The sequence below is a fragment of the Carassius gibelio genome, chromosome A7 (assembly GCF_023724105.1).
Source record: "Carassius gibelio isolate Cgi1373 ecotype wild population from Czech Republic chromosome A7, carGib1.2-hapl.c, whole genome shotgun sequence".
Lineage (NCBI taxonomy): Eukaryota > Metazoa > Chordata > Actinopteri > Cypriniformes > Cyprinidae > Carassius > Carassius gibelio.
The window spans coordinates 30,895,412-30,917,323 of record NC_068377.1 but is presented as its reverse complement, the minus strand read 5'-3'; the positions used below and the strand labels follow the sequence as shown (position 1 = coordinate 30,917,323).

At 39.1% G+C, this 21,912-nt stretch overlaps 2 protein-coding genes across 4 annotated transcripts in view; both read left to right on the top strand.

The window, feature by feature from the left end:
• LOC128017185 (lysine-specific demethylase 6B) overlaps nt 1-10,608 on the top strand; it is a 93,170-nt gene extending 82,562 nt beyond the window's left edge. For all 3 annotated transcript variants that reach the window (XM_052602442.1, XM_052602443.1, XM_052602441.1), the window contains 14 exons: nt 10-516; nt 746-3,876; nt 3,999-4,125; nt 4,269-4,374; nt 4,500-4,705; nt 4,882-4,976; nt 6,606-6,674; nt 6,855-7,003; nt 7,116-7,230; nt 7,311-7,498; nt 7,796-7,937; nt 8,038-8,164; nt 8,410-8,580; nt 8,672-10,608. In XM_052602442.1, the coding sequence (XP_052458402.1) occupies nt 10-516; nt 746-3,876; nt 3,999-4,125; nt 4,269-4,374; nt 4,500-4,705; nt 4,882-4,976; nt 6,606-6,674; nt 6,855-7,003; nt 7,116-7,230; nt 7,311-7,498; nt 7,796-7,937; nt 8,038-8,164; nt 8,410-8,580; nt 8,672-8,695 (5,157 nt within the window). In that variant the 3' untranslated portion in view covers nt 8,696-10,608. The remainder of the gene's footprint in view (nt 1-9; nt 517-745; nt 3,877-3,998; nt 4,126-4,268; nt 4,375-4,499; nt 4,706-4,881; nt 4,977-6,605; nt 6,675-6,854; nt 7,004-7,115; nt 7,231-7,310; nt 7,499-7,795; nt 7,938-8,037; nt 8,165-8,409; nt 8,581-8,671) is intronic.
• A 3,570-nt stretch (nt 10,609-14,178) lies between these two features.
• On the top strand, nt 14,179-21,648 carry LOC128017189 (transmembrane protein 88). Its single transcript, XM_052602445.1, has 3 exons — nt 14,179-14,393; nt 17,534-17,926; nt 20,686-21,648. The coding sequence occupies exons 2-3, from the start codon at nt 17,540-17,542 to the stop codon at nt 20,965-20,967; spliced, it is 669 nt and encodes a 222-aa protein (XP_052458405.1). The 5' UTR covers nt 14,179-14,393; nt 17,534-17,539; the 3' UTR covers nt 20,968-21,648.
• The last annotated feature ends 264 nt before the right edge of the window (nt 21,649-21,912 follow it).

The following is a 21,912-nucleotide window of genomic DNA, read 5'->3' as shown; positions in this document are numbered from 1 at the left end:
TATTTACAGGATTCAGCTAAGTCAGGAATTGAAAGTTTTACCTATAAACCGCCTCCCTTGAATCCATCAACCATGTCTTCACCCACCATTCCCACCACAAGAGGCTACGAAGAAAGCAGGGGTCCTCCACCACAGTCCCACAAGCCTGCTCAGTCACCGCAGTCTCTGGGACCACCTTCACAGAACCCTTTTATCCATCATTCTCCATACCCCTACCCCAACAACAGACCTTCAGCCCAGACCCAAGGAGAACCATGTGGCACTAATCCACAAAGAGGACATGGTTCTGGAGTGAGTTCTTTGGATAACCAGGCTCCACCACCAAATACATCCTCATCATCACCACGGGCAGATGGGGAGAACCCTGCACCCTCACCAGCAAACCACACCTCTGTGCCTTACAGTCACCCCCAATTCCAGCCTCACCCAGGGCTGGTCCTTCCCAGCCCACAAGCCAGCAACCAGGCCCAGGCCACAGTACCTCAGCACAACCCCCATAAACCCTGGAGGAATCAGGTAATACACTCACACAGAATAATAGCTGATGATCACATATATTCAACTGACATTAACCCAAACCTATTTGATACACAAACAGATCTGCCTGCGTCAGGCTTAAAAATGTGGCTGTTTAATATTAAAGAATATTACGCTACACAACATATGCTTGTAAACCATGAATGTTATTAGTTGTTACAATATTTTGTCCAATGATATGCTGACTGTAATATTAATTTCCCTTTAGGAATCTCGTGACTTTTCAGCAAGAGGGGATTCTCAGGTTGCCGCACGCTTTTCTCAGGCACCGAATAGGCTTGCTGGGGCCAAACAGGGTCCAGGGACCCCCCAGCGTGTGAGCCCTCCACAGGCTCCTGCTCGAAAGCCTGTCATTACCCCAAACCTAGAAACTCCTTGCTCTCTAAAACTATACACCAATGTTGGAAGCATTCCTGCCATGAGCTCAGCACCCTCTACCACCTCCTCCATTCCCAGCACCCTGAGCAGCTGGAGAGCAACGGATTCGTCAGTGCTAGTCTCAAATCCAAACCATGTATCCATGATTGGTCAAAATCTGACACATCCAGGGTATCAGGGTATCCATACGGGAGTTGGAACCCTTCCAAAACAACATAGAGGTGCACAATCTCAGATTCAGTCCACTCTTCCCCACACAGGACAGGGTAGACTTAACTACACCCCAGTGTCCTCTTCTCCCTCCAGCCTAAACTCAGGACTTCAGAGATCAGGGGAGAGCGTCATCACCAGCAAGACGTATAACACTCTTCCTCAAGTCAGTTCACCTTTACATTGTTCTCAGCCTCCAGAACACAAAAAAGTCAACTCAGCCCTACAGGCAATTTCTAGTTATTCATTCAGCTCATCCCCCATTCAGGCTTCCTCCTCAGTTTCTCAGGCAACTACTACTGTTCCAGCCTCAGTCTACTCAAGGTCCTGTTTACAGCCAGTTGCCCCAAGCTCTCAGTCCATTACTGATGCTTTAAACAAACTTGATGCAGAGCTGCAAGGCCACATGCAAGCAGAAGAGAGGAGGAGAAACCAGAATGAAGAGAGGAAACGGAATGTAGAACGACAAGATGTGGAGACAAAGCCACACAGTGAGTCTGCTCTCAAGAGTCTAGAGCATTTGGTGTCAGGTAGTGCAGCTGAGCCTTCACCTCCTCGTTTGTCTACAGCCAACGTATTCTCCTCCATCTCACTTCCTAGCCAGAATTCACTACCTTATCCCTGGTTGAGTCGAGGAGGAGTGCCCCCACGTCTTTCTGGAACTCCAGCAAACGCTGTGGAACGCTCACAACCACCTCCTCTCACCCCCCAGACAGAATATGCCCGTGAGAAGCAAAGGCAGAGAGAGAAATGGAAGAGTGGAGCACCAAATCAGAATTCCACTGGGAATCCCACATACCCCTCAGATTCAGGTCTCATGAGTCCCTCTGAAAACCACAGCCACACCATGCAATTGAAGCCTGATCCATCCATAGATGTCACCATGATGAAAAGCTCTCATAATGCTGAGAATATAGACACTATTCCCAACCCTCCACCTCTGCGTGAGCCACCCAAACTTTACCAGGCCTTCCCCAAGGATATTCGTTCTTCATGCACACCTATCAGCACGACTACAAGCAGCCTTCAAAAACATATGCCCAGTACAGGATTTGGTAGTCTGGGTAGCAGTGCTAGAAGTTGCAGCGGTGATTCTGATGGTGCCCAATTTGAAGAGGAAACGTCTGAGCTCTTGCCTGATGGATTGGCTAACATTATGAAGATGCTGGATGAGTCCATCAAGAAAGAGGAGGAGCTATATTCTGGTCAGAGTGGAGAACGGCCAGTACCAGAACCTCCATTTTATACAAACGTGGCACCTATGAAGGGTTACTTAGGCGCACCAGACCTCATGCCTACCCTTAAGGAATCTCCAACTGAGGATTATCAGCCAGATGGCCATGCAAGCCCACCTGTGTTAAGTCGGCAAGGCTCACTGGCATCTCCTTGTAGCCGTACTTCTTCACTTGAGGAAGAAGAGGAGGCTCTTAAGGTCATTCCCAAGCCTGCCAAGTCCATTTGCGTGAAGTTTCAAGAAAGCAGTTTTGCCACAACAGGAACCAACTATCGCCATAGTGACCTGGCCAAGCTGTATGGTCTTCCAGAGGTAGAGAAAAGTGAGTTTGAGGATGATGAAGAAGTGGATCGGGAAGATGAAACTCCATCCTGTTCACCACCACAGCGGCCACACCTCCATCAGACAGGTGTGAACAACATGTTTAAAAACCTTGCATCTGTACTTGAGAGTCCAAAGTACACCTACCGAGGTGGACCCTTTGGTCGTCCTCCTCCCTCTGCTTTTATGGGAGTGAAGTACTCATCATCTTTTTCACTGGAGCCTGACATTTGCAGACAACAACAAAGCACTTCTCCCACATCCGGTTCAGCCAATCACACAGGTTTCAGCAGTCCAACACAAACCTCTGACATTAGCAACTCAGGTCAGCCTCATCCCCTCTCACCTACAGATTGGGCATCGGAGAGGAAGAGAGGGGATAACATAAGCCAGTCAGATCCTTTGGGCAGTGATGATGAAGAAGAGGTTTCAGACGAGCCCACACAACAAAAGGAATCTGGAACTGTGAAAGACTTGTTGGAAAAACGACCAAAGCTGACCACCATCTCAGAGTCTTCACTAGCGGAGCTTGGTCATAGCTATGAACTAAACCAACATATACAACTTTATAAAGACCACTCAAAGGCAGAGTCACAGGAGACATGCAAACCTGATAAAGAAAAGGACCGACAAAGAGACCGAGAAAGAGAGAGAAAACACAAACACAGTGGCAGTAGCAAAAAACATGAGGACAGGAAAGAGAGAAAGAAAAAGCACAGAGAAAGACACGAGGATGCATCTCTTTCCTCATCCTCATCTTCCAGCTCCAGTCGACGGCACAGGGAGGGAAAGTCACACAAGGAAAAAAAGAGCCGGCAGGTACTGGGTAACCTGCACCTTCAGAGCAAGGAGTTTAGGGAGAAGGAACAAGAGCGTGATGGGGACAAAAAGAGAAGGAAAGAGGAATGCAGCCAAACCCAGTGTGAAAGGGAAGAATGGGCACGGAGCAAAGACAATGGCACCAGCTCTGGACGTTCCTCTGATCTCCCATCTGCTTCTGCAGCATTATGTTCTGACGACTTTCAGAAACTGAAAGCACTAACAGATGGGCCACCCAAAGAACTGAAGATACGCCTCATAAAGGTGGAGAGTGGGGACAGGGAGACATTTATTGCTTCAGAGGTAGAGGACAGAAGGATTCCTTTGGAGGAAATCACCATTAAAAACACAGCTAGTGAAATCATCAGAGCCTGCAAGTAAGCAATATTTGTGTGCAGACAATCTTTAAAACAAATGATCTCTTGGCTGCAGTTGCAATTTATTTTGATGTGACTTGGACCATGAAAGGCCCTATCTAATATGTAATGTCTTGTTTCAGGGGAGCTCGCGTTAAGGGGAAATTTAAGGAATCGTACCTCCTACCTGCCTTCTCTGTTAAACCAGTTTTGACCACAGAACAGCCCATCCCTCAAGAGAAACTCAACCCCCCCACACCTAGCATCTACGTAAGCACTGCAGTAGCATCTTCTGCCCCCTGTGGTTTTGTGTGTATTAAATGCACCATAACCTCTGCTTAATTAATTCCACAGTTGATGTCCAGTTGTATAAAAGTTTGTCTTAATGGCTCCATCTTGCTGTTTCTCTGCAGTTGGAAAGTAAAAGAGATGCATTCTCTCCGGTACTGCTGCAGTTCTGCACAGATTCTAAAAACCCAGTTACTGTCATCCGGGGACTTGCTGGCTCCCTCAGATTAAGTAAGTTTATGCATAATGTATTATGGATTGATGGACAGATACTCAAGTCATAATTTTTTTAACTTTTAACTGTTGCAGTTGTTGAAACGAAATTGTATTCATATTTTATTCCTTCATCTTCATAGATCTTGGTCTGTTTTCCACTAAATCTTTGGTGGAGGCAAATGCAGAGCATGCAGTAGAGGTCAGGACCCAGGTTCAGCAGCCAGCTGATGAGAACTGGGATCCCAGCGGCACTGGCCAGACCTGGCCCTGCGAGAGCAGCAGGTCGCATACAACAATTGCCAAGTATGCCCAGTACCAGGCCTCCAGCTTCCAAGAGAGCTTACAGGTTTGAACGCAAGCATACACCCCTACACAACAAAAGTGAGGACACAGTGTTTGTTGTCCAGAGATTTGTCATTTTGTTTGTACAGTTCTGTCTGATATAAACTATGAAATGAATACCATTTGAATTTTATTCATCATATACTCAACATGCACCTATACCATTGTCTGCCTTTAAAGGAAGAGAAGGGCAGTGACAACGAGGAGGATGATGATGAGAAATTGGCCACCAACTCTGAGAATACAACCAATAACCCCTTAGCTCCCACCTCCAGGTAAGTCTTTTAAAATTTGTGCAAATATTTGCATATTTTATTTATTTTTACTTTTCTATATGCATGTATGGTCTGTGTGACCTGTGGTCATTTGATTTTCTACTTAAGACATAAATAGAAATAAGAAACAGTTTGATTTAAAAAAATAAATTTTAAGAAATGGAAAAAGAAAATTTAGCTTATTTCGTATATTTGTTAATGGGTACATTTTTATTTATTTATTTTTTCGTACTTGTGGGCGGCCATGAAATGCCCCTTTCATTGCCCATCCTCTGTACTACGCTGTATAGGCTGCAGACACGAGCTTAGTTCATTTTCAACAGGATAGACGTGGCAGGCGAGCCAAACTTATTCACAAGAATTCTGCTACTAGCGACACTTAGAAGATAGATAAATCTGTATTTTCACGGCTGCTGATTGTTATTGATAAAACAGAAATTGTTCATAACCAGTAAAACGACGTTTGACTTCTAGGCCTATTTAAGAAAATCCTCACAGGTAACATGTTTTCATTCACAGTTACAAACTACAGCAATTGAAGCTATACACCTCGTATAGAGTGAAACAAGTAGGCTACTGCACTTCATGTGGTTGGAGGTGCTGATACAGTCCAGATAACATTGAAAAGACTCAATCATTTTTGGTCATACACCCACAATAACAACAAAACCCTCTTGTAAAAAAAAAAAAAAAGAAAACAAACAGAATGTGCTTTTTAAATGCATCACAAATATGAACCAAACAAAGCATCACAGACATAAGAAACACGTTCATGGAAATGTCTGCCTTTAAACAATTCAAACTGAAAACAATTATCTATTATTTGTAATTTGTATGAAACCAATGACAAGTACAGTGTTTCCCATCGGAGCTCATTATCTGTAGTAGTCAAGGCATAAAGCAGAGGAATAAACCTTTTATTTACCTCAGAAGAAGAATGCAATGCGATGCACTGCTTGATACAGTGGAGATCATTTCAGACGAGGAAATCATTCATTCTGTAATCATTCAATAGTTGGGCTTACGTGGAAAACTGAATTGATGCAGTACTTGAAATGGTCTGGAACAATGGCGGCATTAGTATGATCTTGCTTCAGTTCATAATTCCAAAGTATAGCCTATATTTAGGCCTTAAGATATTACAGTAGAATAAATATTACGGTGAAAGCCTTTGTAAAGCTTTATTATAAATAATAGTTTTTATTTTTTATGTGGTTTGGGTTTTCTTTCCCATGAAACGCAAACTGTCATTATGTAAAAATCAATTATGCAGCAGTCATGAAAAATGTTAGAATTTTTTATTTATTTATTTGATGATTCTTGTGAATAAGTTTGGCTTGCCTGCTGGCTTGAAAATAAACTGAGCTCGCGGTTGCTGCCTATACAGTGATGTAGATATGGAAGATGGGGGACGGAAGGGGCGTTTCAGGGCCACCCACACATACAGAATACATATTGAAACATAATCAATTTTTTTTTACCCATTTGAAAAATACAGCAACATTTTAGTTTTTCTTTAGTTTGTTTCTTGAAACAAGTAGAAAATCTAATGACCAGAAGGTACACAGACTATGTCTAAAGATCTCTCTAAAATGGTGTTACTTAAAATGGTTTAATTTATCTTTATAGTGCAGAGCAGAAACCTGTGGGGAAGATAATAAAATTTGGCACCAACATTGACCTGTCCGATGCCAAAAGGTAAGACTACTGTGCATAAATGTGAAACCTTATCTTATTGGGATGATATAAAAAAAACTTAAACATGTGAAACTTAAAAAACTGGTTGTTGATACAGAAGGGGTCTGGGAGTCTCCCCATGTGATGTGCAAGCATGTATGCAAATCTGTTAACTAAATTATGTTGTGTCTTTTTCTTAAGATGGAAGCCTCAGCTGCAGGAACTGCAGAAATTGCCGGCATTTATGCGTGTGTCCTCCAGTGGGAATATGCTGAGTCATGTTGGCCACACCATTTTGGGAATGAATACAGTACAACTCTACATGAAAATCCCAGGCTGCCGCACACCAGGTTTGATGCTCACTCGATTTATGAGTTTGAGTAGAGAATCAAGGATAGATAGTCTGCTTTGGCAGGTAGAAGTATTGGTGTTAAATTTCTTGTTCAATGCTTATATCATCAGGACACCAGGAGAACAATAACTTCTGTTCTGTAAATATTAATATTGGGCCTGGAGACTGTGAGTGGTTTGCTGTACACGACAACTACTGGGAAGCCATCAGTGATTTCTGTGAAAAGTAAGAATGAGTTAAAAGAATAAATTGATCAAAAACCCTGTCAAATGATACTAATAGTCAAACGATGAATTTTCTCTCAGACATGGCGTCGACTACCTGACAGGATCATGGTGGCCGGTTCTGGATGACTTGTACCGCGCTAACATCCCTGTGTACCGGTTCATCCAAAGACCAGGAGATCTGGTATGGATCAATGCAGGCACTGTGCACTGGGTTCAGGCCGTGGGCTGGTGCAACAACATTGCTTGGAATGTTGGACCTGTCAACTGTGAGTAACTTACACATTAACATTTTAAGAACTTCTGTTTATCATTCAAAAAAGTACTGGCTTTTTTGCTGTTTTAGTGCCTGTAACTGAAAATTAAGATTTTTTTTCCCATTGTCATTACAATAATGCATGTATGACACGTGGCAAGAATATTTAAATGAATAATAAAAGCTAGTTGCTTTAAACTGCATTCTATCAGTCATGAGGATTACATAAGCAGTTGCAAACAAATGTGTACAACTAAAATCCTGTGCACAGAAATGTAAAAGGAAAAAAAAATGTTTTCTGCATTTGTAGCTTATCAGTACCAGTTGGCTTTAGAGAGATTTGAGTGGAACGAAGTGAAGAAAGTCAAATCCATCGTTCCCATGATTCACGTATCCTGGAACATGGCACGCAACATCAAAGTCACTGACCCAGACACTTACAAGATGATCAAGTGAGTATGCAGTAGTATTATGGACTTGTTCTAATGAAGTTACATTATAATTAAGTAGCATTGACCTACATTTAATACATCTGCCTTTCCTCCTTTCCAGACACTGTCTCCTCCAGTCTATTAAACACATTCAGATTCTGAGGGACCAGCTGGTGGCAACAGGAAAGAAGATCTCCTACCAGAGCAGGGTGAAGGATGAGCCGGCCTACTACTGTAACGAGTGTGATGTGAGTTGATTCTGCTTCATTATTTGTATAGTATTGGCAGGTTCAACATAGTACAACCCACCAAAGACATGCAGAATTCTGTTCCAAAAAAACAAAAAAAAATTGAATGAACATACAGCCGTGTCATCTCAAGTTATAAAATAATAATGGCAGACCCCATTTTAAAGGTGCAGTGTATAATTGGTTTTGCTTGGTGTCACTCAAGGCCCAGGCTTTAAGAGCTTGTTTGTTTTGTTCTTGTGCAGGTGGAGGTGTTTAACCTGCTGTTTGTGACCACTGAAACTGGCAGTCGGAAGACGTATGTGGTTCACTGTGAGGACTGTGCACGACAACGCAGCCCAAACCTCTCCAATGTAGTAGTGCTGGAGCAGTACCGCATGGAGGAGCTCATGAACATGTACGACTCTTTCACCCTGGTAAGTGCATCCACACGTTTTATCAATGTGAACAGACAAAATCAAAGCTTAAAAAAATAAACCAACATCATTTGTATGTGTGCTTTCCCAGGCTACCAGTTCCAGCTCCCGATGAGGACGCCTCATCCCTTTCCCTCACACAGCCATAACCAAAACTCCTGCTCGCAGGACGAGATCTTTTATTTTAGTCCAATGAAGAATTAAAACATTTACCGTTGGAAAGAAAAAATGACTACTGTTAATGTTTGTTGAACAGCCAACCGAGAACCAGTTTATTCAGCATTGTTTACAGAACCAGTCAGCCAATAAGACTCCAGTTTACTTCTGTCGGTCTTGTGTACCGACCTCTGAATGGCTCTGCCGGACTTCAGATGGAACGCAGTTTGGTGCTGTCACAGAGTTGCCGAGATCCTGTCCATACGTGTTTTTGTTCTTAAGTTTTCTTTCATGTTGCTCTTTTTTTGTGTGTGTGTAAATGCTCTTTGTACTTTTTGTGGGTGCTTTTTTTTTTCCTGTTTTCAATAATTTATTGTTTTTAAACCTAGAACAGCCTAGCTATATACCACATTGGCCTTGTGACTTGTATTTAGTGAAGATATAAATTAATAATACTAATAATAGAGCTATGGACATTTTTCTAAAGCATTAAGAATTAAAAAAAAAAAGGTTCAGTTGATCAGAATGCTTCAAAACATACGGGTTTTAAAAGATGTTTTCAGTTTTCATATGGAATATTGTGTTTATATAAGCATTTTAGGATTTCATTTAATCATTTTCCCTGCATTTTGTGAGTATAATTGTCCGGTTTCAGCTGTTTTGTTCAGTGAATTGTTTTTCACCTCTATACAGATCTCTTTTTCTTTTTTTTTTTAATTGTAAATTTTTTTTTTATTTAAAATGTAATTCTATTTATTGGATATTAAATATTCTCCCCTGCCTCCACATGGTTATCAGAGATGTATTAAGGGGTTCTTTTGTTAGTCTAAATCCTCTGTAAGATTTCAAGGGTGCTGATTCTTTTCTTTTGGAGTTTTGGTGCTTGCCCCTTTAAATATCTTTCCTGTCTATATATATTAAAAATCTCTCTTAACTGACTCCTTGTAAATGTAGATTGTAGGACACAGAGGGTAGATTTTAATTCAGAAGTTCTGTTATACACAAATGTTTAAAAAAAAGACCGTTTCCCCACATGTGTTAACACAAGTCATCTATGATCACTGTTATGTATTTGAACACCTGCCTCACCAGTTTAAATGTTTATTTTGGGAGGAAGAAAAAAAGAGAAAAAGAAAGATTAAATCCATGGGCCATGTTCATACGAGTTCTCAAATTAGACGTGTTCTCTGAAGCTTTCGTTTTGTTTTTGACTAAGATGGTTCCTTGGACTGGTGTCAGTAATTCTGAGCCTACATTAGCAGCTACTCTTGTCATGAATTCAGGTGATTCCTGGATTGGGGCTAAAACAGTTTTTGATACTCTTACACTCAGATAGTGGTGCTTCTGTTCTGTTGTAAATGCTGTTCTTTTGAGGACACATTTGCTGTGCTAATTTCAGCAGGCATAAACGTTTTGTATTCACAGTATACAGTAACTGGCTGCAGTGGGTTGTCATACACCTAAAAATCAGACTGAGCTGTAAATTGTTGCATTTTACTGAAACGAGTAACATTGTGAAAGGGGATTTTACGCATTATTGTTTTTGATTTATATACTGTAATGTTTTACAGCTTTAGAGGTGTGAGCATGAAATAATTCATGTATTATCAGGAAAATGGTTTTGATTATGATATAGATGGTGCTGAGTTCATCTAGAGCTACGTTTTTTTTAAGAAATATTTTTTCCTGTTGCAATATACAAACTTTCCTCGATTCCTCATTTTTATTTTATTTTTGTGGTTATTTAAAATCTGCACTGTTTTTGAATTCACACGAAGCAAACTGAGCCAGACATGTCTTAAACACTTGTGAATTCGTGTGACAATGATATGATTACTCTGAATAATATTAAATGCTTTTGATAAACTTTGATCTGTACCGTGTCTCTGTATTCATTCAGACAAAGCATAAGGTTACAAAAGCCTTCATGATATTTTATTACATTCTAACATGACAAAAACAAAGCCCGGTCCTTAAAACCGTAGAAGGGAGATTTAAAGCAGTAACAGAAAAAGAAAAAAAAAACATTTATATAATACCTATATAAGAGACAAAACCATTTCTTAAAGGGGCATTATCAAGATATCCAAATACAAAGTCTTGGTGATTAAAACAATGTGTCTGATATTTGTCTTCAGGTTGCTTACATTTTTTCAAGTTTACATTTTTGGTAAAACTCAACATGAACTAAAAATGAAAAACTTCTACAGCATTTATTAATTTTAATTAATGTTAATTTCAACATTTACTCAAAATAAAAATTGCTCGTAAACATTACAGTTTTTCTCAGTTGCTTTGGTACATTTCTCGAATCATTCTTGAGATTTGCAAAACAGTAAGTGCATTTCTCAAAACAACTCGTACAAATAACAAAACACAATGGATTACCTGAAAAAGCCAGTCTCCTGCTCAAAATCCTTAGTTCATCTCTCAAAAATAAATATCTGTGTCAATGAACATGTCAGTGCCATCAGAATGACAAGTCCTTGTGTCATAGTTTATGGATAAGACAGTCAAATCACTTAGTCATGTTGTCAATATAACGGTGTACTCTGGAGGAAAGTTGTGATGTAAACTATGGCAACATTTTGGATGACAGTTACTGTATTGAACAGTATGACATATGCTTATGTATGCCATACATCCATTTCAAAAGTACACATTGAAACATTACTGTATGTGGGATAATGACTGAAAGAGACAATAGAATTCCCAGTTACACTTTTACTAGTGGTCTTGCAAAAAAAAAAAAAACCTTTACACTGTCATTGTGATATAGAAAAGGAAAAACAAATATGGTCAAATAAGTCCATTTTCAGAATGTGTAACTCTTGTGTTGTCCTCGGTCTACACAGTATAAGCTTTCCAACTGAAGATTCATGAGATGATTTGATGAAAATGCTTTATCATCTACATTCTCATCATTAGTCAAGATTCACTTGCACAATTCATGCCAAGTTTACAAAAGTCTAATAATAATAATAATGTGTAAAAATAAAAAATAAAAAATGTGCTGGGCAGTTTATGACAACTAGATTAACCATTTTGCATTTAATGACTTAACGCAATGAAATACAGACTAGATGTTTTGAGGGGTAAGACTATTGCACAGACAGCTATAGAATACATTTTGAACGACATGAAATTAGCAACTGAGGAAACCGCAGATAAATGTGCGTAATCAATTGCATGAATGTACAAAAGCAATCGCAGCTTGTTCAAAAGAATGAGAAACTGGTTTTATGATGTGTATAAATGACTAGATGATTTCAGTTCTGATTTGAGAAATGCACCAAAGTGACAGTTTATTCAGTGTTCATATGAATTCAGTGCATTAGTTTTTCTCAATTTACATAAAAATTAATAAAGTAAAAAAATATATTGTTCATTTAAATACATAAACATTAACTAATGGAACCTTATTGTAAAGTATTACCAATCACTTTTTATTAAAATTTTTATTATTTCAAATGTTTCCCAAACTATGCTTGACTTATTCAACTCGTACCAGGCACAATGTTATCTACAGTTAAATATTTATCCTAGCTTATTCATCTCATGCTTTCGTGTCAGATTCATCCCTATCAAAGTTCTTTCCTGTTCTTCCCTGCTGACGCAGGTTCAGAAAAACCAGAGCTTGATTATATTTGTGATCCGCTCTCAGTTAGTTCATGGTCACTTCATGATGCAGCTTTTAAGTGTTCCATATTAACACACCCATGTGGGCCCATGTGGGACATAACAGCTCCAGCAGTTAAAATGATGGTCAGATACATCAAGCGTTCAGTCCAACTGATAAATTATTTTACAACAAATTATAATTCATGCTAAGTTATTGCAGAAATGTACTCCCATCATAATACTCCTAATATGTTAGCAGATACTTGAAAGTGATTTAGAAGCAGCAACACAAACTATCCAGGACCTTAGGTAAAGAGTTCAAAAAGGGCATTAGAGGTTCATTCAAAGTTTAACATTGCACAGGCTTGCGGATTTCCTACTTCCTGTAAGTATAGGAAGCTCTTTTCACCCTTCCTTTATCACACTGCTCAATTTTGCTTCATTCAGAAAGCCAAATCCTTGTTAAATGTACAAAGCTTGAAGACAAGCGTTATGGTGGTGAACTCAAAATAGCACTCGCCACAAACCAGAGGCTGGTGAATGCAAATAACTCAAAGACATTATTAAAAAATAAATAGTTTCAGTGCAAATCTTGACAAGATATATTTGGGATATAATTTCCTTCAAAAATCATGTCACTAAGTGCTCATATATATTGCATATTAGCACAGGATTTATCTTTTCATTTGAAATGTCTCCTTTTAGTGAAGTCAGGGGTCACTTCTCAGGGGAAGAGAAACAGTAAACACTGACTCTAGAAAGCAGAGGGAAATCATATCTGATGGACATTAATTGATCTGTCTGTGATTTCTTGCACAGATGGGCTCTTATCAGTAATGGAACCAAACATTTACTCTATTCCTCCCATGTGCAACCACTCCGTTTGTATTTTCATATATTCTTTTCATCTAGGAGAAACTATGCTGCTCCACTCAATTGTTCTTTCAGCTCTCTCAAATCTGTCCTAGCCATCAGTTGTTTGTGATCCTTTCTGTTCTCATCGTATGTGGCCCACGAAATAAAAAGCCCCTTAACTAGTCTTAGTCACATCCAATTTTTATCTTTAACTATGTTGACCATTAAAGAATTTATATGGTTTGAGTCTTACATCTCAGATAGGTCCTTCAAGGTATCTTGGACCGCTAAGGTCACGACATTTAACTACTGGTGTGCCTCAGGGCTTAGTTCTTGGACCACTTCTCTTCTCTGTCTACATGGCATCCCTAGGTTCTGTCATTCAGAAACATGACTTTTCATTTCACTGCTATGCTGATGACACTCAATTCTACTTCTCATTCCATCCTGATGATCCGATGATACCGGCTCTCATTTCAGCTTGTCTAACAGACATTTTTTGCTGGATGAAGGACGATCACCTTCAACTCAACCTTGCAAAGACAGAACTGCTTGTGATACCAGCTAACCCATCGTTTCATCACATGACAGCCATAACCCTTTCAAAAACAGCCCGAAATCTTGGAGTTATGATTGATGATCAACCAATATGGCAATATCAACCAAACCAACACATGATTACAGGAAAACAAACACTCGCAACCATGTGGTCAGAACAGTTTACAGAATGAGCAAAGAAGGGAAGAAGTTTGGAAGATAGATGTGGTTTCATGTCCTCTCTATCCATCAGGAGTAATTAAAGTCCTCACTTTGGCACTTTAAATAAACATTCCTTCCCCCACCAAAGAGTGAAGAAAGAGCAAGACGAAAAGGGCCAAGTAAAAAGGGGAGGGGCTTGGAGGCACAGAGAAAGGCACTGCTAAAACTGCTATATCTCAGTCTGCTTCACAGAGAGAGAGAGTACAATATACAGCAAATCTGAGTCAAAACCAACTACACTTCAGAGAACACAAGAAATGAGAGGAGCGATCAGACTTGCACAAAAGGAGAAACATTTTTAGAATTTCTAGAACTTTTTGAACAAGGAATTTCAAACTAACTTGAAAAAACAAAACAAGGAGTGCATGTTGAGTTAGACAAAAGCTACGAAAAGAAGAGGCCTATTGGAGTCACACCATTGGGTGAGTGGAGGGTGCGGAGGGATTAATGAGGTGCATGTGAGACTGAGCTATCATAGTCTACAACAGGAGAATGTTTGGAATTTACACTGATACACCTATCTGCTGATTACTCATAACATACATTTACATAACCGTTTGCTCAGGAGTAACCACATGTATTTCTGCATAATCTAGTCTTGAGTGGCGCATATCTGTAACATCTAATGAAAGACTGTTAACAAAGTTAATTAATATATGGCTGCATAATTTATAATACCTTGTCAGGCGAAACCATACATTGGTTAAAAAAAAAAAAAAAGTCAGATCTAATGCAAATAGAAAAATAAAACCAATTCTACCTTGAATCAATACAATTTTAGTGTTTTATGGATGGATTTAGAGTAGCCTATGCATTAAGTTAATTTCAGCTTTATACATGCATAAAAATGGTAGTATCTAGGTTATAGCCTCAAGTGTTGGGTCCAAGTTAATTGTGTGATGGCCAGAAATGTGGAAACAAGTGTTAGCGGGTGTTAAATGTTGAGTCACCCGCTGTATATGCACTAAAAAACAGAATACAAAGGCAGGAAGACAACACAACGGTAAGTAAGAGCAGAAACGTGTGCATGTCTCCCTCATCATGCATCACTGATGTCATATTCAGCATCTAGTTTTTTTTTTAAGGGTGAGTGTGCATGTGTGTGTGAAAGAGAAAGAGTCGTGGACCATCCTGCATCCATTTTTAGACATTTTTCGTGTGGCACTGAGGCCGCAGCTGTATGGCGTGTTAAGTATTTATGTAGTTTGACCACGGTCTATTGTTCTGTAGTCCTATTTGGATGGTCAGTCTAACTGTCTAAGCAATGAGGAGGGATAGGGCAGCTCTTTTCATCCCTCCACAATTATCTGGAACTGACAACCAAAAAACCTAGCTTGAAGCTCTGGATGAGCAGAAAAAGAAAAAGAAATTATAAATAAAAGTATTTATACATAGTACCATTTGTTGCACCACCCTTAATTTATGCTTTCGGGATCCCATGTATATTTTTCGAACAATCACTGCATCCTGACAGGATAGCTCACATTACTGTTTTACAATGAACTTTAAAATTTATGCTAAATGAAAATTTCTAACCAATTTAAAAGTGGAACATTACAATGATTGGGGGAGGGTGCTTTAATACTTTTTAAGTTAAAGACCGAACAAACATACACAAATAGGAGGAGGAACAAAATGAAATAAGGTAAAATAATAATTACTTTAAAATAATAAAATACAAATAATAAATCCCCCCCAAAAATTATTGGACTGATATATTTGGTCAAGTATCCAAAAGTTTTATAGTAAAAAGCCAAGGTGCCAGTCAAGGTGCCCAGAAAGGATTTACAACATAAGCATCAGAGGAGTGACTAGGGGCTGATTGAGTGGCAGGGGGAGGGTGCTCAATTATGAAAACTAAAGGGAGAAAAATAATTAAAAAAAAAAAAAAATGTATTTGGGGTGTAATGTGACACCTAGACATGTTCTTTGTGAGATTCACCCATTCAAGAGATATATAAAAAATCTATTAATCTATTCTCAAAGTTGGGTTGAGAGCTGGGTCCAGGGACGTCGGACTGGGGGCAAAACCAGTACCGATTACCAGGGCCCCAAAGGAAGAGAGGGCCCTTGAAAAGTCTGGATTATATATTTTCAGGGGGGTGGGGTGGGGGGGCATTAGGACTGCCTATGCATAGGGCCCGGGATCTTGTGCAGCACCCCTGGCTGGGTCTATACTAAGCGAGCTATGATGACTTTCACCTTGATATTTTAGCGTGGATGTATACCTAACCGAATCTGTAGGGGTCGAGAACGAGTCTTTAAACCTGCGTGTATGCCTACTGTGAAATTACCACATCAAACGTGACGTGCCAACATGGAAGCAGCTAAGATGCCCCCGGGTTTGCTTCAGGGAAATCATATTTTTTTTTAATTGTTTTAAAGAAGCTTCCCAATGCAAACCTTGTCAAGACGCATGCCTGTTTCACACATACTCTGCATGCAGTCCGTGTGCGTCACATATGTGGTGCTGAAGCAGCACGGACTAGATACTATTTTTATCATATTTTACTGCTGTTTCCATACATGCAGTTTTTATGTCCCGGTGACCAGTGAAAGTGCAGTTCTGACTCTCTGCCCATTCATTTAGATATGAGTCTGGTCTTGTTAGTCTGAAATAGCTGCCCGAAGGCATTGCCAAGATGGCGGCCGAGTGGCACGACGTGCCTAAAAGGACTTTGCTTTTAGTCATTATTTTATTTGGGGAGCACACATTTTCTGAATGCCTTCGGCAGAATTCGAATGAGCCATTTTAATCTAGATTAATTCCAAGATTACAGTAAAATTAGTCTAGATAAAAATAAATAAATATATGCCCACCACTAATAAATACATAAATTATATATATATATATATATATATATATATATATATATATATATATATATAGAACGAGAGAGAGAGAGCGAGAGAGGAGGTAAAAATTCCAAGAGGTGAGGGTTACGGCAATGTCGAGGGCCTTTTACTCTTCCTCACTTGATCGTAAAGCCTATGTTGTTCCAAACACACTCACATAATTAATTTACTCCAAAGGGCCAGATAGCTTTCAGATAACAATCAGTCTCTGATAAAAAGACCTAATTAAAAGATCACAAACCTAGTTTCCTGGTGATAAGTGATTTAACCTTGCTCTGAACTTTTGTGAAGCAGTTGAAAAATGCTCAAAGAAGATGTCAAAGTCACTGCATCCTCTGCTGACAATATGTAATACATTTTATATATATATATTTTTAACAACTGCTGAGGAGGATTCAGAGTGAAATTAACCCCAGGCAGTTTAGCGCAGACACTGGTTTCATATTTTTTCAGAGTGTTGACAGCAGAGTAGAATTTAATCTCAAATTTTAAGCGGGCTGGGGAGAAAGATGGGGATTGAAGCTTCATCTATGGCCACTTCCAAATTTGAGTAAATTCACCATTAAAAGAAGGCTTGTATGATTTAGGATTTAAAAACATAAAATACATGTAACATTTTTCAAGCCTAAAAGTAAACGTTCCTGATATCCTTTCACAATTTAATAAGAAGTGGTTAGTAAAGTTCTTCATTCTCTATCACTTTCAGATCAGGATGAGCATGAATGGCACTCTGGAGAAGGGGGCTCATCACCAGGCCCTCGACCTCTCTGAAGAGCTCCCGACCAACAGCCATAATCACCATCACAATCACACCAGTCTCAAACACACAAACTCCTTGGCCTCCACTGTGCAAGCCAGGACCCCAGTAGGTGGGTCTGGAGTGGTTGTGCCGCCACCTTACTCTGCTGCAGAGGCTGGGAGAGGTGAAGCTCCGCTGGAGCTCCGGGGCTCTCTGGACTGCTGGGCGTGTTCAGTACTTGTGACAGCACAGAACCTGGTGATCGCAGCCATCAACGCCTGCCTGGCAGGGTTGGTTTTCGGGCTCATCCTCACTCCTGCTATTGTCATGGTGGTGTTCGGCTTCATCTGTCATTCAACGGTAAGACCTGGGAGAAGTCCACCGAACTGGTCACAATATACAAAATGAAAGTGAAAGTGACATACAGCCAAGTATTGTGACCCATACTCAGAATTTGTGCGCAGCATTTAAAAAAATAATAATTACATATATATATGCATTTAGCAGACGCTTTTATCCAAAGCGACTTAAAGTGCATTCAGGCAATCAATTTTTGCCTATCATGTGTTCCCAGGGAATCAAACAATGCTCTACCAATTGAGCTACAGGAACACTAACCCATTTGCACGCACACACAGCAGTGAGATGGCATTTATGCTACAGCGCCCAGGGAGCAGTTGGGGGTTCGGTGCCTTGCACAAGGGCACCTCAGTCATGGAATTGCTGGCCCAAGACTCAAACCCACAACCTTAGAGTTAGGTGTCAAACTCCCTAACAACTAAGCCATGGCTTCCGCTGTGAGCATACAATACACAAAATGAATGAAAAGGCTATTTTTGAAGTAAGCAAGGCAAATGAGTTTGGATACAACAGTAAACATACAGCTCAAAGTTTTTAATTTCAAATGTGAAGAGGACATTCATTTTTTGTCCACGTAGCAAAATAAAAGTTGTTTTATAATAGGGGTCAAAGGGTGGACTTAAAGCAAACAAATTTATATTTTATTATATTATTTTGTATAAGATATTATTATTATTCTGTATATGATTTAAGTACATAAACCAGGTTGAGGATTTTTGTAAGAACTCTTTTTTTGAGAAAAGAACTTTGCAGATCTTGTATCAATGGGAAGACTATTGAATAATAATGGAGCCTTCACAGCAAAAGCTATGCAACTTTTAGGTTTAGATTTTGGGACAATAAAATCAATTTAAAAACAGTCATCGAGGCTCAAAATATATTTCAAATTTGGTCCCTGAGACAGTGCAGCTGCTAAAGGAATGTCATTTATAATCTGGGAAAAAGACTAATCATGATTGAGAGATATTCTTCGAGGGATTTATGGGAGTTTGGCCTCGGTTTCTCTTTGATTCACCAAATAATCTCTTAATCTTGGGCATTTCTCAGCAGTCTGAGTGCAGGAGTATTAGCAGGGGCAGGTCAGGAGTTGGGAGGATGACGTCAGACGATGAGTGTTTTCAGGACAGAAGTTGAATACTGGAGTTTCAAAAACTTCTCAATGTCGTATAGTGACCGGCCTTGAAATTCTTGTACTTTGACCCAAACAACAGTAGATCTACTGCTTCTCCACTGTACCAGCTCTGTTCATTTTCAACAAAAGAATCTCTCTCTTTCTCTCAAACTTTACTACAGAATTAACAGACATGTTTCCACAAGATACAGACCCTGTATCTTACTTTTACAGGCTCTTAATCTCGTTCTAGAAGCAAAACAAAAAAGTTATCTTCACAGAGCAGCCATGGGTCAGTAAGGGTCAGTGTGTGTAAATTAAGGCTGAATTCTTCTGACCTCTCCAATTACCAGACCTTTAAGATCCAAGATCAATGGCCACACAAACCAATTAGTCACCATGTGACACCAGACAGCCTATGAAAGAGGTAAATCTAAAGATCTGTAAGGAGCAACAGACCACCATGGTATTCCATGGCGTAAAGAGTTTGTTGTTTTATTCAAGTCAACTAGTCAGGTTTCTGTCAAGTCGCATAATAGGATCATTTATAAACATGAATTCCAACCACGTGCTAAAAAACTGAAGTTATGTGTGCATTTCTCTGTAGTTGTTGGATCCTTTCTAAAGATATGGTCAAGATCAAGACAAGTTCGGTGAAACTACTCTGTTTAGCTCTAATCTTATCAGCACACATGACAGTTCTACAGAAAGCTGGAATTCCACATACTTTAGAGACATACTGAAAAAGAACAGTGGCTGATTTCTAGCTTTGAGAAGATTTATTGACCCTCAGGCCATCCAATATGAAGCTTGTTTCTTTATCTAAAAGATTTGGAGAAATTCAGCATTACATCAATTGCTCACCAATGGATCATCTGCGCTGAATAGGTGTCGTCAGAATGATAGTTTAAACAGCTGTGTGTGCAAGAGCAACTTAAAATGCATATGGGCTTTATCGGTTTTCTAACTCCTCTGTTTACTCGATCACCGTTTTTTCCTGCCTATTGCTCTCCATCCTTTAATCTCATTGTGGTTAAATTAAGAATGCAGTGTTTTTTTTATGCTGCAATTCTTTCAGTCCTGTGCAATGCCATTTAACTAAAAGAACTTAAATGAAGTAAAAAGTATTTTTGAAGTCTCTGTGCATATACTATTATTGTAGGTTCATAATTTTGCTAGCGATCAGGCACAGAGAAGCTCAAAGAGAGAATCTTTAGAAGCTATAATATATATTTCAAAATGTCACAATGTCAACTGCACTTCTAATATTAATGTTAGCAAATTTTAGCAATACTTTTGCTAGGATTTGTTTTTTTACAAAGCAATGGTTATATTCAGAATTTTAAGTGAATCAGGCCAACAGTGGTTTTCTGTCATATAATAATAATAATAAAAATTATATATATAAAAAAAAAAAAACTACCTTAGAAATAACAAATGATCAACTAACTAAAGAAAACAAGCAAATATGCTGTTGGCAGACATTCTTTTCCACTGTGTCCGTTTTTTGTCTATCCACACCTCAGAGATGCATTCCTCCAGGGACACTTAATTTCTCTTTGACCCTCCTCAGCTACACCCACATACATTCCACCATTCATCCTTTACCCCACACAGGTCCACACCAGTGATATATTTCTCTTTTCAGGTGCGTTCACAGGGGTCATCACTGTACTGCTCGGATCTACTGAATGATGGTGGATGTGTGGCTCTGCTGGTTGTGGGATTCTTGCTAGTGACTCCACTCCTGGTTCTGGCCTTGGCTGCATACTGCCGGCTTGCTCGTCACCTTCAGCTGGGTCTCTGTTTTATTCCATACAGTCGTGCCGTCTACAAGAACCTTCCAGCTACCCAGCACAGAGGCTTGACAGGGGGCTGCTGTGGACAGCAATCTGGGAAAGGAGAAAGGAAGGGGAAAGTGTGGGTGTAGAAAGAAGAACTATACTCATGTTGTACTGGAGAGATGGAAAAAAAAAATAATAATTCCCAAATAAAAATACTGAAATCTTTATGACAGACAAAGGCAGGCAAAATAACCGATTTACAAATTTTAAAGCCATATACAGCATCTTTGTCTGATCCTATATATTTAATGTGTTCCTGTGGATTAATTCCCAGTGAACACACATACTGTTAAAAAAATAAAATTGTATAGCCTGAATGCACAGTAGGTCACTTTGGATTATCTACTACATGCATAAATGTCCTACAACTGTTATAGCACAATCAATTTAAATTAGTCAATTTCAGTACTCAACATTCATGAAATAATCAAATTCATATATCCATAAATGATGTCTACGTAAACCTATTTGTATAAAAACTATTCGCCCTACATTTGTCTTAAGACATTGTCAAAAATATTTTGTTAAATGTTTTTCTTATAACATGTACAGTGTATTTTCCATTTCTTTAAATGCTACATTTAATACAAATCATTAACTACTGCAATTTCAAGGAACTGATGGGCTGCTCTCCTAATTTTGTAAAAAATTTATTTAGACAAAAATGTGTGTGTAATTTGCATTGCGTGATGTAAGTTTTCGCACCTTGCATGTATTAAAATTCATGCGCATACTTAACAGAATACTCTAATAAAATGTTAAAGTTTTAAAGAACATTAAGGTGTAAAAAAAAAGATGGGAAAAAAAACTGTAAAATATAATACAGCAAACAGCACATAGCCATTATTTTAACCATGTTTCATCTGAGGTAAAATCACATGGAAATACAGAGCTTATTCTGTAATATCTGTGTAGTATTTTTTTTTACAATATATTAACATTCTGTTGCACTTTACTTCACTGTGCATATTGTAATATTACACTTTAAGGGCACCTTATATATTTATAAACCTTATAAATATTATTGAGCT